This window comes from Micropterus salmoides, unplaced genomic scaffold (genome assembly GCF_014851395.1).
Source record: "Micropterus salmoides isolate LMB-PRFRI ecotype aquatic unplaced genomic scaffold, ASM1485139v1 Ms_hic_scaffold_20, whole genome shotgun sequence".
NCBI lineage: Eukaryota > Metazoa > Chordata > Actinopteri > Centrarchiformes > Centrarchidae > Micropterus > Micropterus salmoides.
The window spans coordinates 30,435,695-30,451,717 of NW_024041151.1; the positions used below are offsets into that span (position 1 = coordinate 30,435,695).

General features: G+C 41.3%; 2 protein-coding genes across 3 annotated transcripts; both read left to right on the forward strand.

The window, feature by feature from the left end:
* Positions 1–532: 532 nt before the first annotated feature.
* uap1l1 (UDP-N-acetylglucosamine pyrophosphorylase 1, like 1) lies at positions 533–10,804 on the forward strand. The gene is made up of 9 exons (XM_038733917.1): positions 533–812; positions 5,501–5,705; positions 6,693–6,868; positions 6,986–7,158; positions 7,924–8,117; positions 9,035–9,175; positions 9,263–9,448; positions 10,017–10,083; positions 10,361–10,804. The coding sequence occupies exons 1-9, from the start codon at positions 533–535 to the stop codon at positions 10,445–10,447; spliced, it is 1,509 nt and encodes a 502-aa protein (XP_038589845.1). The 3' UTR covers positions 10,448–10,804.
* A 138-nt stretch (positions 10,805–10,942) lies between these two features.
* On the forward strand, positions 10,943–16,023 carry zdhhc12b (zinc finger DHHC-type palmitoyltransferase 12b). 2 transcript variants are annotated; one of them, XM_038733922.1, is made up of 6 exons: positions 10,943–11,403; positions 11,704–11,871; positions 12,170–12,309; positions 12,728–12,820; positions 14,002–14,168; positions 14,265–16,023. In XM_038733922.1, exons 2-6 carry the CDS (start codon positions 11,754–11,756, stop codon positions 14,578–14,580), a joined length of 834 nt encoding a protein of 277 aa, XP_038589850.1. In that variant the 5' UTR covers positions 10,943–11,403; positions 11,704–11,753; the 3' UTR covers positions 14,581–16,023. The 2 variants fall into 2 exon arrangements, with proteins under 2 accessions (XP_038589850.1, XP_038589851.1); XM_038733923.1 differs by having other exon boundaries at positions 10,943–11,349.

A 16,023-nucleotide genomic window follows, 5' to 3' on the forward strand; every position in this document is an offset into this window, starting at 1 on the left:
CCACACGTAAACTAATTTCATTTAATGAAAGATGCTGAGTCATCACGTCTTTCTCACGGTCTCATGCTCACTGCTGACTGACTGAGAGGAAGTTTACATTCTCCCTTATTTGTAGAATTTAAACTGCAGTTTGTTTGTTTTAATTATTATTCTATTATTTTATACTGTATCAGATAAAAAAAGTTCTTCTGTGAATGTTTTATTTCACGCCTGCTTTGGTAATGTAAACGTCTTCCGTACCAATAAAGCCTCTTTGAATAGAAGTAGTGTACTCCTCGGTTTGCAGAAAGCGGTCAGACATGTTTGGCCGTTCCTGTAAACCTGACTGCACACACAGGTTTCTTTCATCCGGCTGCAGCAGCATATCCTGTCATATCTGAGTGTTTCACCCTTCACCACAGAATCCTTCTTTGGATCCGCAGTCACGAGTTCCTGACACGCGGTCATTTCCTACAAAATACCGCACTCTACAGCACATACAGGCTGCTGAGAGACTCGATGTGTTCACAGTGCGCTTTGTTGCCGACACACAATGCTTTCCTTGAAGCAAGTGGAGCAGAGTTTGGAGAATGCAGGACAGGCTCACGTCCTGCAGTTCTGGAAGGAGCTCTGTGAGGAGGAGAGGGACCGTTTCCTCACGGAGCTGTCTCAGCTGGACCTAAAAGGACTGAAGGAGCACTGTGAAGGTGCTGCGAGGGCGGCAGCCTCCCCGTCTGCTAGCCTGGATCAGCACATAGAGCCAGTCCCTCCGGAGTTCATCGGCAGCGTGAGGAAAAGTGACAGAAACTCTCTAGCAGAGTGGGAAAATGAAGGTGGGTGGCAATAGCACTGGTGCTGTTTTTTAGAGGGATTACGGTAACCAGTGAGTACTTTAGAGAAGTGGGTAAAGTAAAACAAGAGGAAGATGGCGCCAGGATAACGTTACTGAGTAACATCAGATGTTTAAACTACAGATCCCCTCCGCGTTGGTCTTAGTGTTATCACTAATGTACTATAGATGTAACATTTAGCTGCAGTACCCATAAGGCAGTCAGATGAAATTAATAAGCTTGATCAGTCACTGCACTAACGTTACTTCCAGAGGTGGAAAGTAACTAGGTTTTTACTCTAGTAACGTTACTCTACTAAATTACAGTTTTGATGTAATTGTAATTTGAGTTTGACGTTTTACACTACTTTAAATATCTGCTTAACTACATTTCAGTGGGGAATTGTCTTTTAATTTACTTCACTACATTTAGTAACAAGCGCACTAGAGGATCATGGAGCTGATATTGGGTCCGATTCGCTCCTCCCAACAATCCTGTTCCCGAGCCGAGGCAGGTCTTAACTGATTGGCCCAAATGATCCTGTAGTGTGAGTGGTTTACAGACATCATCTTAAAGAGGTCAAATTATGCTTTTTGGCTTTTCCCTGTCCTTTATTCAGTTAGATATCTTTTCTGCGCAGGTAACAGGTTTGCAAAGTGAAAAAGCCCAAAGTCCAGTCCAAAGTGAGTTCCCATCTCCCACAGAAAGCTCTGCTCTGAACTGCCTGAAAACAGCTCGTTTGTAGTCCAGCCTTTGACATCAAGGCGAAATGCGCCATATAAATTCGCCAACCGGTTAGTCTGACACGCCCTCAAAAACACTGAGCTGCATCACACATGCTGCGTTCATTTACCTCAGAAGTCTGGGCTGGGAATGACGTCACACCCGAGTTGACGGCGTTCCAGTTAACAAGTCGGAAAACCTTGCTCAGCCAGCTGTTTTGGTGTTGACATGGGAAGTCGGAATTTCCGAGTTCAAAGTTTCTAAGGGAACGCCCCCTTATGTCTGAATCGCACTACCCCGACTTTGTGATCCAAGATGGCTGTCGGGGTATCAACAGTTAGTGAAAGCTGTAGTTTATACTGTTTATTAGCACTTCTGTGTACTTGTGTCTCATAGAAATGTTCGTACACAAAGTGCTGTCCAACAGCTGTCTGTGGACGTGTTGCTACAGTGTTTAGTGTGAGTAAATGCTGCATAATGCGTTTTTTTAATCAACCGGCATATCAATAACTAACCTGGCTAGTTGTAAACAAACAGCTGGCCGAGCGAGTTTTTCCGACTTGTTAACTGGAACGCCGTCAACTCGGGTGTGACGTCATTCCCAGCTCCGACCTCCGACTTCCGAGGTAAATGGAACACAGCATTGGTTTACAACTAGCCAGGTTAGCTATTGATACGCTGGTACATATATGTAATGCTAAAACACTGGCAGACTTTGGTGACTCAACATCAAATTTATACACAGTGTTACAAAACAAAAGATATTGTTTAAATTAAACCAAAATTAAAATGTGACCATACATTTTGTGTGCGTCACAACAAGTGCGTTACATCTGCCTGCTGCCTCTCCTCTCCCTTCCAAACACTAGCTACCATCCAGGCAGGAAGTTGTTCCTGTGATGTAGAGACAGAGCTCAGTTAAAACTTTATGGATGAAAGATTCTTTTGTTACAGATTAATAACTCACCACTCTGAAACTCTTGCTCCAGGTTATGGTAATAAGCTGGTAAGGGGAACATGTACAGCTGAACCGAAGCCGTGTTTAGCGGCTTTTCAGGACCCGCCCTACTCGGCTTCTGGCTAGTTGTCCTTAACTAGGAACTGCGCAAAAGAGGAGCTGCAGCAATGTGCAGTATGTCAAAAAAGATGGTGTTTTTTGAAAATGAAACCACATAAACCTGTTCTGGTACAACCCCTAAATAAGATTTTGAACCTGAAAATGAGCAGAATATGACCCCTTTAAATTCACCCCACGATCCGGGAGCCTCTCATCAGAAACCGGCAACAGCCAATGAGAGCGAGTTGACCGGGCAGTGTCACCAACATGCTCGCGCTATAAAATGTATAAACCTGCTGACTCTCTCTTCTCAGCCTTGGTTCACCCACAGGTTTATTCTCTTTTTTTGTTTTTTCTGAGCAAAACGTGCAACCAGCTGACTGTTTATGCCTCATCAGGCGAGTTTCTGTAAGATCCTATGTACCACCACTCCGAACACTTTTAGTATAAACGCAGAGAGAGTGGTCCTGCGTCTGGTCCGGTCTGGACCGGTCCGGTCTTAATCGCCTGGTGCGTACACACCGTGGCGTATTAAAAATTGGTTAATTCTGTCATCATGTCTGGGGTATCCCACTTTAAAATCAGTTAAGATTTGAAAATCTTCTAGTGTGCACCAGGCAGGGGCAGACTGGGACAAAAATTCAACCCTGGCACTGGAGCCACACCAGCCCACATTACCACACCTATGCATCCCACCCACGGACACATGCATTCACTACTAGTGTTGACATTATACTGGAATTTCTGACTTCAATACAATACCTTGAAAAATATTGATATTTGATACCATTTTCAATACCAAAAATAAATTGACACATTGATTAAATTTATTAATTAAAATACTAAAATATCTAATCAGCTTTTATTAGTTAGTAAAGTTAATAGTACTGTGTGTTAAGCAGAACATCATCAGTTAATTTACTTCTGACCTCAGTCAAAGTATAAACTGAAACTCTGCTGTCTGAGATTAGCTTACAAATGTCTGTTAGGCAAACAACAGGACAACTATCTTATCAACAACTGTTTACTGGGCCATCTTGTTTAATACTCCACTGATATTGAAAGGGGAGACGTCTCTCGAGGTTCTAGAGTAGAGTTCGGAGCGTCAGTCCTGCAGGTGTTTTGCTCAATTGATTTTGTTAGCACCTGTCCTTAACGCTGCTCTGTATCCTCACTTTCATAAGGGCTTGCTTGTATCTTTTGCCAGCATCCAATCACAAGTGACGAGTAGGCCTACTAGCCAATTAAAGCACAGTAGAGCGGGACGGGGAGAGGGGTGTGTGTGTGTGTCAGCCTCGCTGTCAGAAAAGAAGCGCATTTTTTGGAATCGATTATGTGGAAAATCAGTATTAAATCCATTTAAAATAATTAGTATCATTATGTATCAAAAAATCAATAATTTAGACAGCACTATAAGCAGTACCATATGTAACAGATAATTAAACATTTAATGTAATTATGTGGCAAACAATGCTTTGGCTACTACTTTTTAAAGAGCACGTTAGAACAAATTTACACATATAGTTACTTATAGTTAATTGCTTACACAATTTCATTATGGTAATAATAGTAAATATTAAGCAGTGGGCCCAGCCTGGTCCTGAGATGTCCGAGGTTACTGAAATTGGGACATTCTCTCTGTGTTTTAGAGAGAGAGAGAGAGAGAGAGAGAGGCGCTAGGTAACTATTCGCAGGACTGAAAACAATAGCTGAATAATGGATAGTAAAAAGAAAAGGAAGTGCTGAAAAAGCTCGAAAGTAAAAAAAGCAACAAAAAAAACAAATAGTCAGATGCTGCCAAAAGCGTAAAATCAACCGAACTGGAAAGGGTTCAGTTCAGCTGCACACCCAGCACACACTAGCTACACTTTATGTATATCATGAAGGATTTAAAAATGTACAAACACATATACACAACTCTTAATGCTACTATTTATAGTTTTTACTCTGTATATATTCTATTGCCTTTCGTGCTGTTGTCTACTAAATTTGTATATAGCAGTGAGAAAACATTTTGCTGCAATGATTACATCCTGTATGTATGTGACATTTAAGTTGAATAAATATCTTATAAGTGGCCTATTCTTTAAGTTTGTATTTGATATAATACCTTATTATCTCAATTAAAAGTACTGAAACAAATGTCTGTGTGACACACAAAAGCTAGATTTTTTTCATCTACCAGTCCCATTTGCAGGTCAGAAAAAAGGAACTTTCCACCCCTGGTTGTCCGGAAATGTAATAGATGTTTATGCTGTTGGTTGGTGTACAATCATGGGTGTATGGAGTGTAGAGCAGAGGACTCTGGGATGCAGCCCAGCAAGGCTTCAGTGCTGAGTGTCGGGGAGTGATAGGACCCCCAATACTGGATGGGATTAAGACTCCACTCCACATTACTTTAAAAAAATGTAGTAAATAGACAGTAAATCTAAGAGCTCACAAGATTACTAACAAGAAAGCAAAGAAGAAGAAAAAACAAAGTGGGTTTTTTTTCTGATATTTCTCAAATCATTGCTTTGAATCATTGCAAGATTCATTCCTTCATAACTCCAAAAACTTCAAAACTTTCAAAACCATGTGTAAACTCTTTGCATACTTCTAAAAAACTTCTACAGCATGATGAAGCGAGTAAAAAGTTTAAGGATAAATGCCAGCTTGTAAAGTTTTTATGGAAGTTTTCACCTACGTAGTGAAATATGAACCCACCTGCACGCACACACACATTCTGTCTGTCAAAACAGATTTGAATGAGGAAAATAAAGCACTTTTACAGAGACAGGCAAAACACACCTTACAGTATGGCAAAAGGTTTAGTTTACTATGTGGGCAACTTGTTGTAAAGTTTAAATGCCAATGAAAAGTTGACTTACAGGCATCCTGCTGCTGCTCATGCCCTTGTCTGTTTTAACAGGGCTCTTGCAAATCTCAGAGAATCGAGTTGGAGTCCTACTCTTGGCTGGAGGTCAGGGGACCCGTCTTGGTGTTAAGTATCCCAAAGGGATGTATAACGTTGGGCTACCAAGTGGCAAAACCTTGTATCAAATCCAGGCAGAGCGCATTCACAAAATCCAGGAGCTGGCAGGCAGAAAGCATGGCTCAAAATGCACCGTTCCATGGTAAGACTAATAAGACACATCTTCCTCCACTACTCTCATCATATGTTCTGTAGGCTTACGCCGACATGAGGCATAAACTCCCAGACATTTGAGTGCAGTACACTTTGATTTACCTCGCAGCTTAAAAAGTCGTTATGGCAAACTTGTTAGCAAGCAGTTTCTTATTTACACATCCAGCCACATTAGCATTCATCTGATGTTGTGTTTCTGTTCAGTAGGAAAATGTAAATCCAGTACTCACACTCGTTTTAGGTAAAAATAATCTCTCTTTAGCATTAGCCGCTAATCCTGCCTTAACTTTCAAAGCCAAATTGCAGTAACTACATATTGTAAACTTTTCACAAACACCAGAACCTGACTCACTGACATTTGTTGTAATGTAAAGTTTTTTTATTTTGCTGATGAGGTAGCTTGCTGTGGCTACAGCTGCATTTATTTATTTTGTTTGTTATTCCACATATATAAGGTAGCAGATACAAATAAACAGGTTAACTAGTTGTAGCTAGCTCATTTTGTGTGGTTAAGCCAACGTTACTTCTAAATCACATATTTAAATATATTAAATTGTAAATTTAAAAAAATTGTATTCATTGAAGTAAATTGTTAAAGAAATACAACACAAAGAGATGACCTAGAAAGCTACAGGGACCGGTAGGGGTCGACTGATCTGTCCATGTGGGTGCAGCTCTCTAATTAGGAGAAAGTAGTTTGGGTGGCGGCAGGTGGATGACTTACACGTACATGTGGATTCGGATCCACGCAACAGATCTGAAGGCAGCTGCAGAGTTGGTTAAAATTATTTGTGGGTTTGTCATTAAAAGTCTCCCCTTTCACTTAAAAGTAGTCATGCGATCCATTGTTAAAAGAAGCATTTTGATAATAGCTGCAGTTTCTGGCTCTGTGGTTATACTCGGGGAAGTGAAATATTGTCACAAAGGTTGTAGTGGGTAAATGTAACATTTTAAAACTCTTGTTGTAACTCTTCAGGTACATAATGACCAGTGAGTTTACTCTGGCTCCCACTGAGAAATTCTTTGAAGAAAACAACTACTTTGGTCTGGAGCCATCAAACATTGTTATGTTTGAGCAAAGGATGATCCCAGCAGTGACCTTTGATGGAAAGGTCATCCTGCAGGCTAAAGGGAAGATAGCCATGGCCCCAGGTAGGTGCACATTTCAGAAGACCCGGATGCCAATGGCCACAAAATCACTTTGTTTTCAACTATTACCACAGATGTGTGTAATGAACCGTGTTTCCAAACCTCTTCATCCTCTGTCAGACGGGAATGGGGGTCTGTACCAGGCATTGGTGGACAACAAGGTGCTAGAAGACTTGAAGAAAAGGGGAGTGGAGTACCTGCACGTGTACTGTGTGGACAACATCCTGGTTAAGATGGCCGACCCCGTATTTATTGGGTTCTGTGTGAGCAAAGGGGCTGACTGTGGAGCCAAGGTACAGTGATATCATTCAGCAGATATAAAAGAGTCCAAACATTTAGGGAAATATTTAATTCAAAATTGTCGAGTATATACAAATATGCCTATTTGCTTTCTCTCTGAGAGTTAGATGAGAAGGTTAACGTCTCATGTCATGTGCATTAAATACAGAGCTGGGGAAGGCATCTGTTTGTGTTCAGATTAAGCACAATGGTATCTGTTAATTAGTGAACTTTAGAGGTGTTGGTAGATGTATTTTTGAACTTTGGACAGAGCCAGGCTATTTGTTCCCTGCTTCCAGTTTTTATGCCAAGCCCAGACTCAGCTCTGTACTTACCACACCACAGACATGAGAATATCATCAGTCTTCTCCCCTCACTCCCACAAAGAAAGCAAATTACATTATTTAATGGAAATATAAATATTGATGCTCAATATCTCAACCATACATCAATATGGTTAAATACTCTGTTATTTGAATAAAGAATTAAATAAGAGGTTATTACAGCCACTGAGTGAACCCTAAACATGTCCCAGCTCTCTGGGTACCTTCCCATATTAACTTCTTAGGAGAAAACCGTTAGTTCTATGTAAAATCAGATGTTGGGCACCCCCAAATCGGCAAAATGGTGTGATCCTTTTTCATAACACCTCTGCAAAGATTTGACTGGGAGACTGGCAGTCAAATCTGGCTCCTTCTATGCATCAAATCTTCGACTACTCGGGGTCACCACTAATTAAATTAAAATCCATCTGGCCTTTCCCCTCTATCATGTGTCAGGTGGTGGAGAAGGCGTACCCTGCAGAGCCAGTGGGTGTGGTTTGCAGGGTTCAAGGCGTCTTCCAGGTGGTGGAGTACAGCGAGCTCCAACCAGAGACAGCTGAGCTCCGAGGACCTGGAGGGGAGTTGGTGTACAGTGCTGGAAACATTTGCAACCACTTCTTTACCAGAGCTTTCCTGCAGGATATAGCAGAGTAAGAGCCTTTACTGTCACAGATGTGTTTGTAGAATCCCTCTGTATGTCCAGCAAGTGAAATCAGACTGATTTGAGTGAAAAACACTATAGACTAGAGAAAAGAGGCAGTTGACGCATGGAAGTATACAGAGGACATAATGACCAGCAAAGTTCAGCTGGACACATTTATATCTGGATGTTATGTTCAGCAGCTAGTCTATAACTTTGTCTGTCTGCTGTTTGGTGTTGAGCAGGTAGTGTGCATTAAGTTTCACTGAAAACAAGCTCCCTGCTGAATCTGGAAGCAAGGCTGATGAGCACAGTGAGAGTGAACCAAAACAATGAGCTAAAAGGAGCTGAAACACTTAGCTTAACCTTCGCTAAAGAAAAAGAGTTTGGCTCAGAAATCTTCTCTGTAAAACATGTGAATCACAGAGTAATGCCTCTTCTTCCTCTGAGTCATAGAGCTCCATTGTTGTCCAGAAGCTATTAAAACATCAGTGAGCCTCACTGCTGCACTGAGTGTCATGTTCTTCATCATCCTAAACACACACACTGTAGTTTATTCTGACCCAGTCCCACATACACTGACTCGAGCACCAAAGGTAGATTAATCTGGAGCTAAAAATAGTTCCCAACAAATTTCCACCTGTTTGAGTAAAGTTTGCTTTAAGCTGTTTTCATTAGCTGAAAGCAGTGATGGCTATGTTAAGTCTGATGTCTTTCCATCCAACTAACCTGTAGCACCAACCCATAGACTTTATTAACACTTTGCTAAGAAATTATCTCAAAAACTACAAAACCTAATGGCCAGATTTCCAACACAAAGCTGTGGAAAAAATGATTGATAAACCCTATATATAACCATCGTTTGCATGTTGTTAGGTCCTGTATTTCATACTATTTTTTTTTTTTTTTTTTTTTTTTATCTTACAGGAAATTTGAAAGCCAACTGAAACAACATGTAGCAATCAAGAAAGTGCCCTTTGTGGACACATGTGGCAATCAGGTCAAACCCACCAAACCAAATGGCATAAAGATGGAGAAATTTGTTTTTGATGTCTTTCCATTCTCAAGGTATCTAGCATATCTTTTACACTAGATAAAAGTCCTAACACAGTTCCTCTACAGCTAATTAAAACATGTACTGTCTGTCTTTTGAAGGAAATTTGTTGCGTTTGAGGTTGTGAGGGAGGATGAGTTTTCCCCCCTGAAAAATGCAGACGGAGCAGCCACAGACAGCCCGACCACGGCCAGAAATTCTTTGCTGGCTCAACACTGCCGCTGGGCCATGGCTGCAAGAGCCACACTGTTGGATGAACATGGGAAAACCCTTTCTCCTACAGCCAGGTCAGAGCAAATGTTCCTATATATACCCTGCAGCTACAATAGCCTGGGACAAAATGTAACAGAAAGGTCCTCTGAATGGGTTGGAAACAGATTACATCTTTTCAACAACAAACATTTAGACTTGTCTTAGCAGGGAAAGCACAGGTGCAACCAGTAACATTATTGATGTCAAAATGCTTCAAAGGTTTTACAATCTGCACAGCATCCGACAACCTCTATGCTTAGATGCTAACAGAAAGGTTCATCAGAAAGGGTCTTTTGATACATTCCCAAATACTACAAAATTATATTTCATCACATCATTGCGTTCCGTTATGTGTTGAAACTATTTTATAAAACCACAACAATAACTTTGGGCAGACTAGCTGTTTCCCCTTAAGCTGAGCTAATAGGCAGCATCAGTCAAATCAAGTGGGTATATTCCAAATTTTTCAGTATGAAATTCCCTCTATGGAGAGGAGAAATGATCACATTGACCAACATCTCTTTTACTGTGCAGATGGGCAGATAGACTCAAAAAAATCTGAATGTATCCTTGAACTCTAAAAATGTGTTTTTCTCCCCATAGTGTTTCAGCAGGGAACGATCCTCCAGCGCGATGTGAGATTTCACCACTGGTCTCCTACTTTGGAGAGGTGAGGACATGGAAGTGCCCACATATCCAAATAGAAATATTAAGGAAATTGGAAACATGTTTCACTTTATAGAGACAGGGCTACATTGTTCAATTAGAGCAGAGCAGTTGCCGGTTGTTCTTTGAAAGGTTTTCTATTTTCTCAGCTTGCCTTTTAAATTATTTGTGGACAAGAAATACACTGCTGTCATCTTCAGTGTTTTATGTTGAGAATGATCCCTTCCTAATTGATTAAATATGGTGCTGTGATTTAACCTCCATCTCACTTCCTCTGTCAGGGCCTAGAGCAGCTGCTGAAAGGGAAGACGCTGCCAAACCTCTTCATACTGGATGAAAAAACGGCCAAGGAGCTGCAGGCTCAGTAACAATCGTCTGATTAATAGAGTACTGTGCGACGGCACCAGAAATTCCAGTATAGAATGGAGATGGCAACCCTGGATAGATGTGTTTGGGTGGTTTCAGCCTAAGAATGCACAATTGTTTAAATGAATTTTGAACCGTATGTGAAGATAATCATATCAGACTGTCATTTAATGCATCTCATGCAATTGTCTCTTTGTTGAAGAAGAACTACAAATCATGTGATCACTTAATGACAAAAAAGGGACTGGCAATGAGTTTTGGGAATTTATAGACTTTGTTTTACATGTAACAAAAAATATAATCAAAATACCTCACTTAGTGTCCTCTCCCATTCTTTTTAATAAATTCATTCTACTTTATTACCCTGTTTAAAGTTCCAAGAGCTAATTTGTTTGTTTTGAGGAATATTTCCTTCATAGCATTGTACTAAAACATAAATCATGGCAAACCTCCAGCAGCTTAGGCATTTACAGTGACATGTAAAGGTAGATGGTGCTAGCATGACTTCAGATATTTACCTTGAGCCCATAGACTACCTTCAGAGTCATTTACAGAATAAAAACCCAACAGTTTCATTTAGAAGTAACATATAGCCTCAACAGTGTAATGAATAGTATTTTTATCATATCAACTCTGATATACTTTCTGTAACAGCTTTCTGGTATTCTTATAATACATGCATGATACATGTCGGTGTGAAAAAGCTGTGTATGTCAGCAGCTGTGATCCCTTCACTCTTCCACAGTTACCCTGCTGAGGTGAAATGATTCTGTGTTTACACGCCACAGGACAACAAAACATTCCGTAGGTCCAGTCGTTTGCTTGGGCTTATTGTCCCTCCCGGCCACCCTATCCTGAGCTGTCCCGTGACCGATGCTGGCCAATCACAGCTGAGACTGAAAAGGTACAACAGCAAAACAAATGCATTAAAAAGGAAACGGGCTGCTTGTATTCAATTGTAAGTGTGGCATCTTAGTCAGTATAGTTATTAAATTCCATTCAAGACGCTTAAATTCAGAGATTCTGTTTTTCGACTTATTTTCAATTCAATGTTTCATTGTCAAATATCGTAAACGCCGCAGGGTAGCGCAGCCTGGCGCAACATCACCGTTATTTCTCAGACGACATTAACGTTAGCTAACTAACGTTAGGTTTCTGAAAGAAAGCCTTTTGAAGTTTCAACATTAACATTAGCGTTGGATATAAATGTGGCATTAGTTAGTAGCTACCGTTAACTAAACACTGGTTTCCCTGTCAGTGACCGTCCTGTCAGTCTGAACAGCCTGGTCCATCTGAAGATTGCGATGGATGCTGTACCATGCTAGGACCATGTTCAAAAATGTTTTTGGCTCAGGGTTTCTGGTAAGAACAGCTCATGTGATTCTGACATGGGTCATAACGTTGATACTCTTCCTGCATGACACAGGTAAGCCTGTCACACTTAATAGCACTTCATGTTGTGTAGGCTTAAAGTAATAAATTCTGTGGATTGACAAGCTAATTCCTGATGTATAATGGCGATAACATACTAATGTTAGCCAATCAAGAAGGCTGCGCTCCAGATCCAGGCATTCCATTCAAATTTGCATTCACACTATGAGAAGCTATGACATATGAAATAAACTTGCCTGGTTGGGAGACAGCCTCTGGGGTCCCGGCTGTGCCTGGGACCTCCCAGCAGGACTCTGTTAGTGTGTTTGAGCTGCTGTGTGTTTTGGTTGCAGAGCTGAGGAAGCAGGAGGAGACGGGCCAGCTCGTCCAGCCTGTGCTCTTCGTCTTGCTGGTGCTGGTGTCGGTTTTGCTCTACTTTGCGGTTTCGCTGATGGACCCAGGCTTCATCTTGTCTGATGACAGCGATTTACAGGTGATTAATGATCCTAATATACATTTCTGTTATTACCATGTCACAGATCTCTGTCAGAATGGCTGGTATTAAGAAAGAAGCAGCAAACGGTTTGACTGGCACTGGAGCCCACTTGGTAATATGTGTAAAGGCAGTTGAGTAGCTGCTGGTTGAAAAAGGCAGATCATTTCTGGGACACTAATGTTTTGGGATAATGGTGTGTGTAAGGTAGTGTAAAAATATATGAATCACTGATACTATATGAACCTTTCTGTGCAAAACACAATCTGAATTAGATTGTGGGGTGCTCTTTTATAATGTGGTTTTCGTGTTTGTGGGAATGTAAATGACAAATGAGCACACACAACAGGTCATGATAAAAGCTTGAAGTGAATGGGTAGTGGCTTCCCTGATCTGATTGTCGCATGTGTTGTGCCAGTTCACGCTGGGAGTGACTGAGGAGCAGCAGGACATGATCCCACCCACCACCAAGTCCCTGCGACAGCGTCGCTGTGGCCACTGTCTGTTGCAGGTACGCTGCCCATGTGGCCTCTCACACGGATAAACCAAGTAAAAGATTTCTGAGCGTGTGATGTGTGTTGATATTTTGTCACCACATGTATTTTATATTGAAATTTTTGACTAAAAGATAAGGATTTTTTGGAAACTTTCTTTTTTGGTCGATTTCCATGCTTTATTTCATATAGTGTGTACAGTTGACCTAGTGGTAGTTTGACAGAAAAGAAGACATTAAACTCAAGGTCCACTTACTAGCCTCTTCAAGGCTTTCAGCCAGATCCCAGGGATGGTGGACAATGCTTGCTCAGTTGTCAAGTACAGAATGGAACTTGGGTCGTGTGTTTGAAGTAATAACATGCTGTTCTTGATAACAGGCAGAACTGGGGAACACTGTCAGATGTAGTAGAGGACCCTGAGTTAAGATTTGTTTTGTAAAAATGGTGGAATTAACTGACTGATGGCTCTCAGGCTGTAATATGACACAGTTGTACAGTAGGATCCCTCAGTGGTATAGAATAACAAAAAAAACAAAACAAAAGCACACATGAAAACACAAGACCAGACATGTGACAACACCAAACTAATCTAGATGGAATGTTTTCTGATGCTGTGTAAGATTTATTTTCAAGTAGAAGCAGCTGAGAAAAGCCTTGTTTATGTACAGGGCATTATTTCAACCTAAACCCAAAGAACTTGTAAAGCCACACTTGTAAAGCCACATACATTTTGACAGAAATATAGGTCTACTTTTGGTTAAATGTTCACTCTTAATGTAAGCCCCAGGTGCTTGCAGGTTTTTCCTCTGACATAAACCTCCTATATTCCCAATTTCTTTTTCTGATGGTGGAGCTGTGAACACAGATGAGATCTCTCCAGCTCAGTGGTGGTTGTTCTCTTGCTCTATGTGACTAAACAGATGGTTAATATGTCCGTTTTCCCAAAACAGAATACTGGGTAACCTGAGACATCCTGTGTACTGTGGCACAGTTAGAGTCTACAGCCTGAGAAATCTTATTACAACTCATTTTTCCGGGCTAATGAGCAACAGCAGCTATTTACAGAACAGCTGGCTGATAACTGCAGGGTGAAAACAACAGGGTTCAATTTAAGGCTTCTGATCCACATAGCATGCATGTTTTTTAATACACATTTTAATTTGTTTCTTCTAAATACAATGACCTTTATTCCAAGCAGCAGCCAATGAGATCAAAGCACTGCCTGACGTGTCAGCACTGTGTCAGGCGTTACGACCATCACTGCCCCTGGATTGAGAACTGTGTAGGTGAGAGGAACCACCGCTGGTTTGTGCTTTACCTGGCCGTCCAGCTGCTGGTGCTGCTGTGGGGGCTGCACATTGCCTGGTGAGTACACTACGGTCACCAATCATCTCTGCTGGCTGAGATATGCTGCAGCTGCAAAGCCTCCACGGATCGCTTCTTTCCTGCTTGTTTCCTCAGGACGGGTTTCAGTTACGCGCCCACCTGGCAGCTGTGGCTGCGTACCAACGGCATGCTGCTGGCCGTGGCTGTGCTGGTGGCTCTGCTCCTGCTGATTGTGCTGCTCCTGCTCGGCTCCCACCTGTACCTGGTCTCCCTCAACACCACCACTTGGGAGTTCATGTCGCGCCACCGCATCTCCTACCTCAAACACTGCGGCGCTGATGAAAACCCCTTCGACCGCGGCACCTTCCACAACCTTTGGGGTTTCTTCTGCGTGTGGGGCACAGTCGTGTGGGAGCAGGTATACTTCAGGGAAGGCAGCGACCAAGTCTAGGAACACATGACAAGCATTAACAGGCTGGATTGCTCTCATGAACGACTTCTCGGGATTTGACCACAAAGTTGGAGATAAACTATCCTTGTGTGCAGTTTACCTTTTATAGAGGCACCTGTGTTGTGCCATAGCTCTGCTACACTTCCCTTCTTGAACATCTGTTCTGAAGTCTGTTCCTTACTCGTGTTATCTTATGTTGTTGCAGTCCACATTTCCTGTTTTTTTCCTCCTCTCCACAAGTCGCTGTCAAGACTAAAACTGTGTTGTGTGCCGCCAAAATAAGGTACCTACTAGTTACTATCTCTATGCGGTCAACAGGTTACCAGCACTACAGCCCTTGTTCTAACAGTTGTTTACAAGTATACATTTCCCTAAGACAGGCAGTTATCCACATTGTCTGCAGGCACTTTACCATCTGATGTTGAGGTTCTGAGTGAAGCTAGTTATAAAGCCCTGCTGACTCAAGCTGGGTCTTTGTTTCTACACCCACATCACACTTGACCCCCCACTGAATCATTTATGTGGGTAGTAATTCCAGAGTTATTCTGGTCTCAACATGACCTGTGGTAAACCTGACTGATGGACTGTTAATTAACTCTGGAGTTTACTGTTATTAATGTCAACTATTGCATAAACATTTATTTAACTATGTACTTGTTTTAGATGCATGTGTAGACAGTCCAGATCTGTGGTTGCTCTGGTTTCTCTGTTCACTCACTGGAGTCGGATCCTGAAGTTGGAGAATTTAAAAAAGAAATGGTACACTAGTTTTTAGTGTAGAAACTTTCATTCTATTCTTGTTCTGTATGATAAATTGCTGTAATTGCGTCCTATTTCTTCTGCACAGAGGTTTCACAGGGTCCACTTGCTTCAGCAGCTTTTGTCTGTTAGTTGAAGTGAGATAATGATGAATTACAATCAATTTTCATTGCAAATATTGAACTATGAATATTTTGAATTATGATGGTCTGAAAAACTGTACTGTATTGTTCCTAGTATTTAATCCAACCATGATGTACAGGATGCTTTGACTTTCAATGGACAGCGTTTCAAGCCATTTTATATTGTATATCATTTTTAAACTATTTTGAACCTGAAAATGTCTTTAGATTTTTGTACGACTGTTTGATTCGAGTAACTGAAGAATACTGTGGAACAATAGCTAAGAGAGCTTGGAGTGCAATACGCTGTTTGGTTTTTCCTTTTGAGCTTTTCCTCGTGCAATAGCAACCTTGTAAGACAGCAATAAATGTGGTGATGAAATAAACGTACAGCAGTGGTGTTGCAGATTGCCTCCAGTCGGACGGAGTCAGTGAAAGCTCTGGTTTATATGAATTAACATTTAATTCATGTTGTGTACTTCTGAATTATATGCAATATTGTCATGCAATGTTTTTTACTACTTTGAAATGACTGTATACGTCAATAAATTAGTAATAAGTT

Excerpts from the sequence above, each read along its gene's own strand:
- uap1l1 (XM_038733917.1), top strand. The coding sequence starts at position 533 with ATGCTTTCCTTGAAGCAAGTGGAGCAGAGTTTGGAGAATGCAGGACAG. Across the intron at positions 813-5,500 it reads AGCAGAGTGGGAAAATGAAG|GGCTCTTGCAAATCTCAGAG; the intron begins GTGGGTGGCAAT and ends CTGTTTTAACAG. Across the intron at positions 9,449-10,016 it reads ACCCTTTCTCCTACAGCCAG|TGTTTCAGCAGGGAACGATC; the intron begins GTCAGAGCAAAT and ends TTCTCCCCATAG.
- zdhhc12b (XM_038733922.1), top strand. The coding sequence starts at position 11,754 with ATGCTGTACCATGCTAGGACCATGTTCAAAAATGTTTTTGGCTCAGGG. Across the intron at positions 11,872-12,169 it reads ACTCTTCCTGCATGACACAG|AGCTGAGGAAGCAGGAGGAG; the intron begins GTAAGCCTGTCA and ends TTTTGGTTGCAG. Across the intron at positions 12,310-12,727 it reads CTGATGACAGCGATTTACAG|TTCACGCTGGGAGTGACTGA; the intron begins GTGATTAATGAT and ends GTGTTGTGCCAG.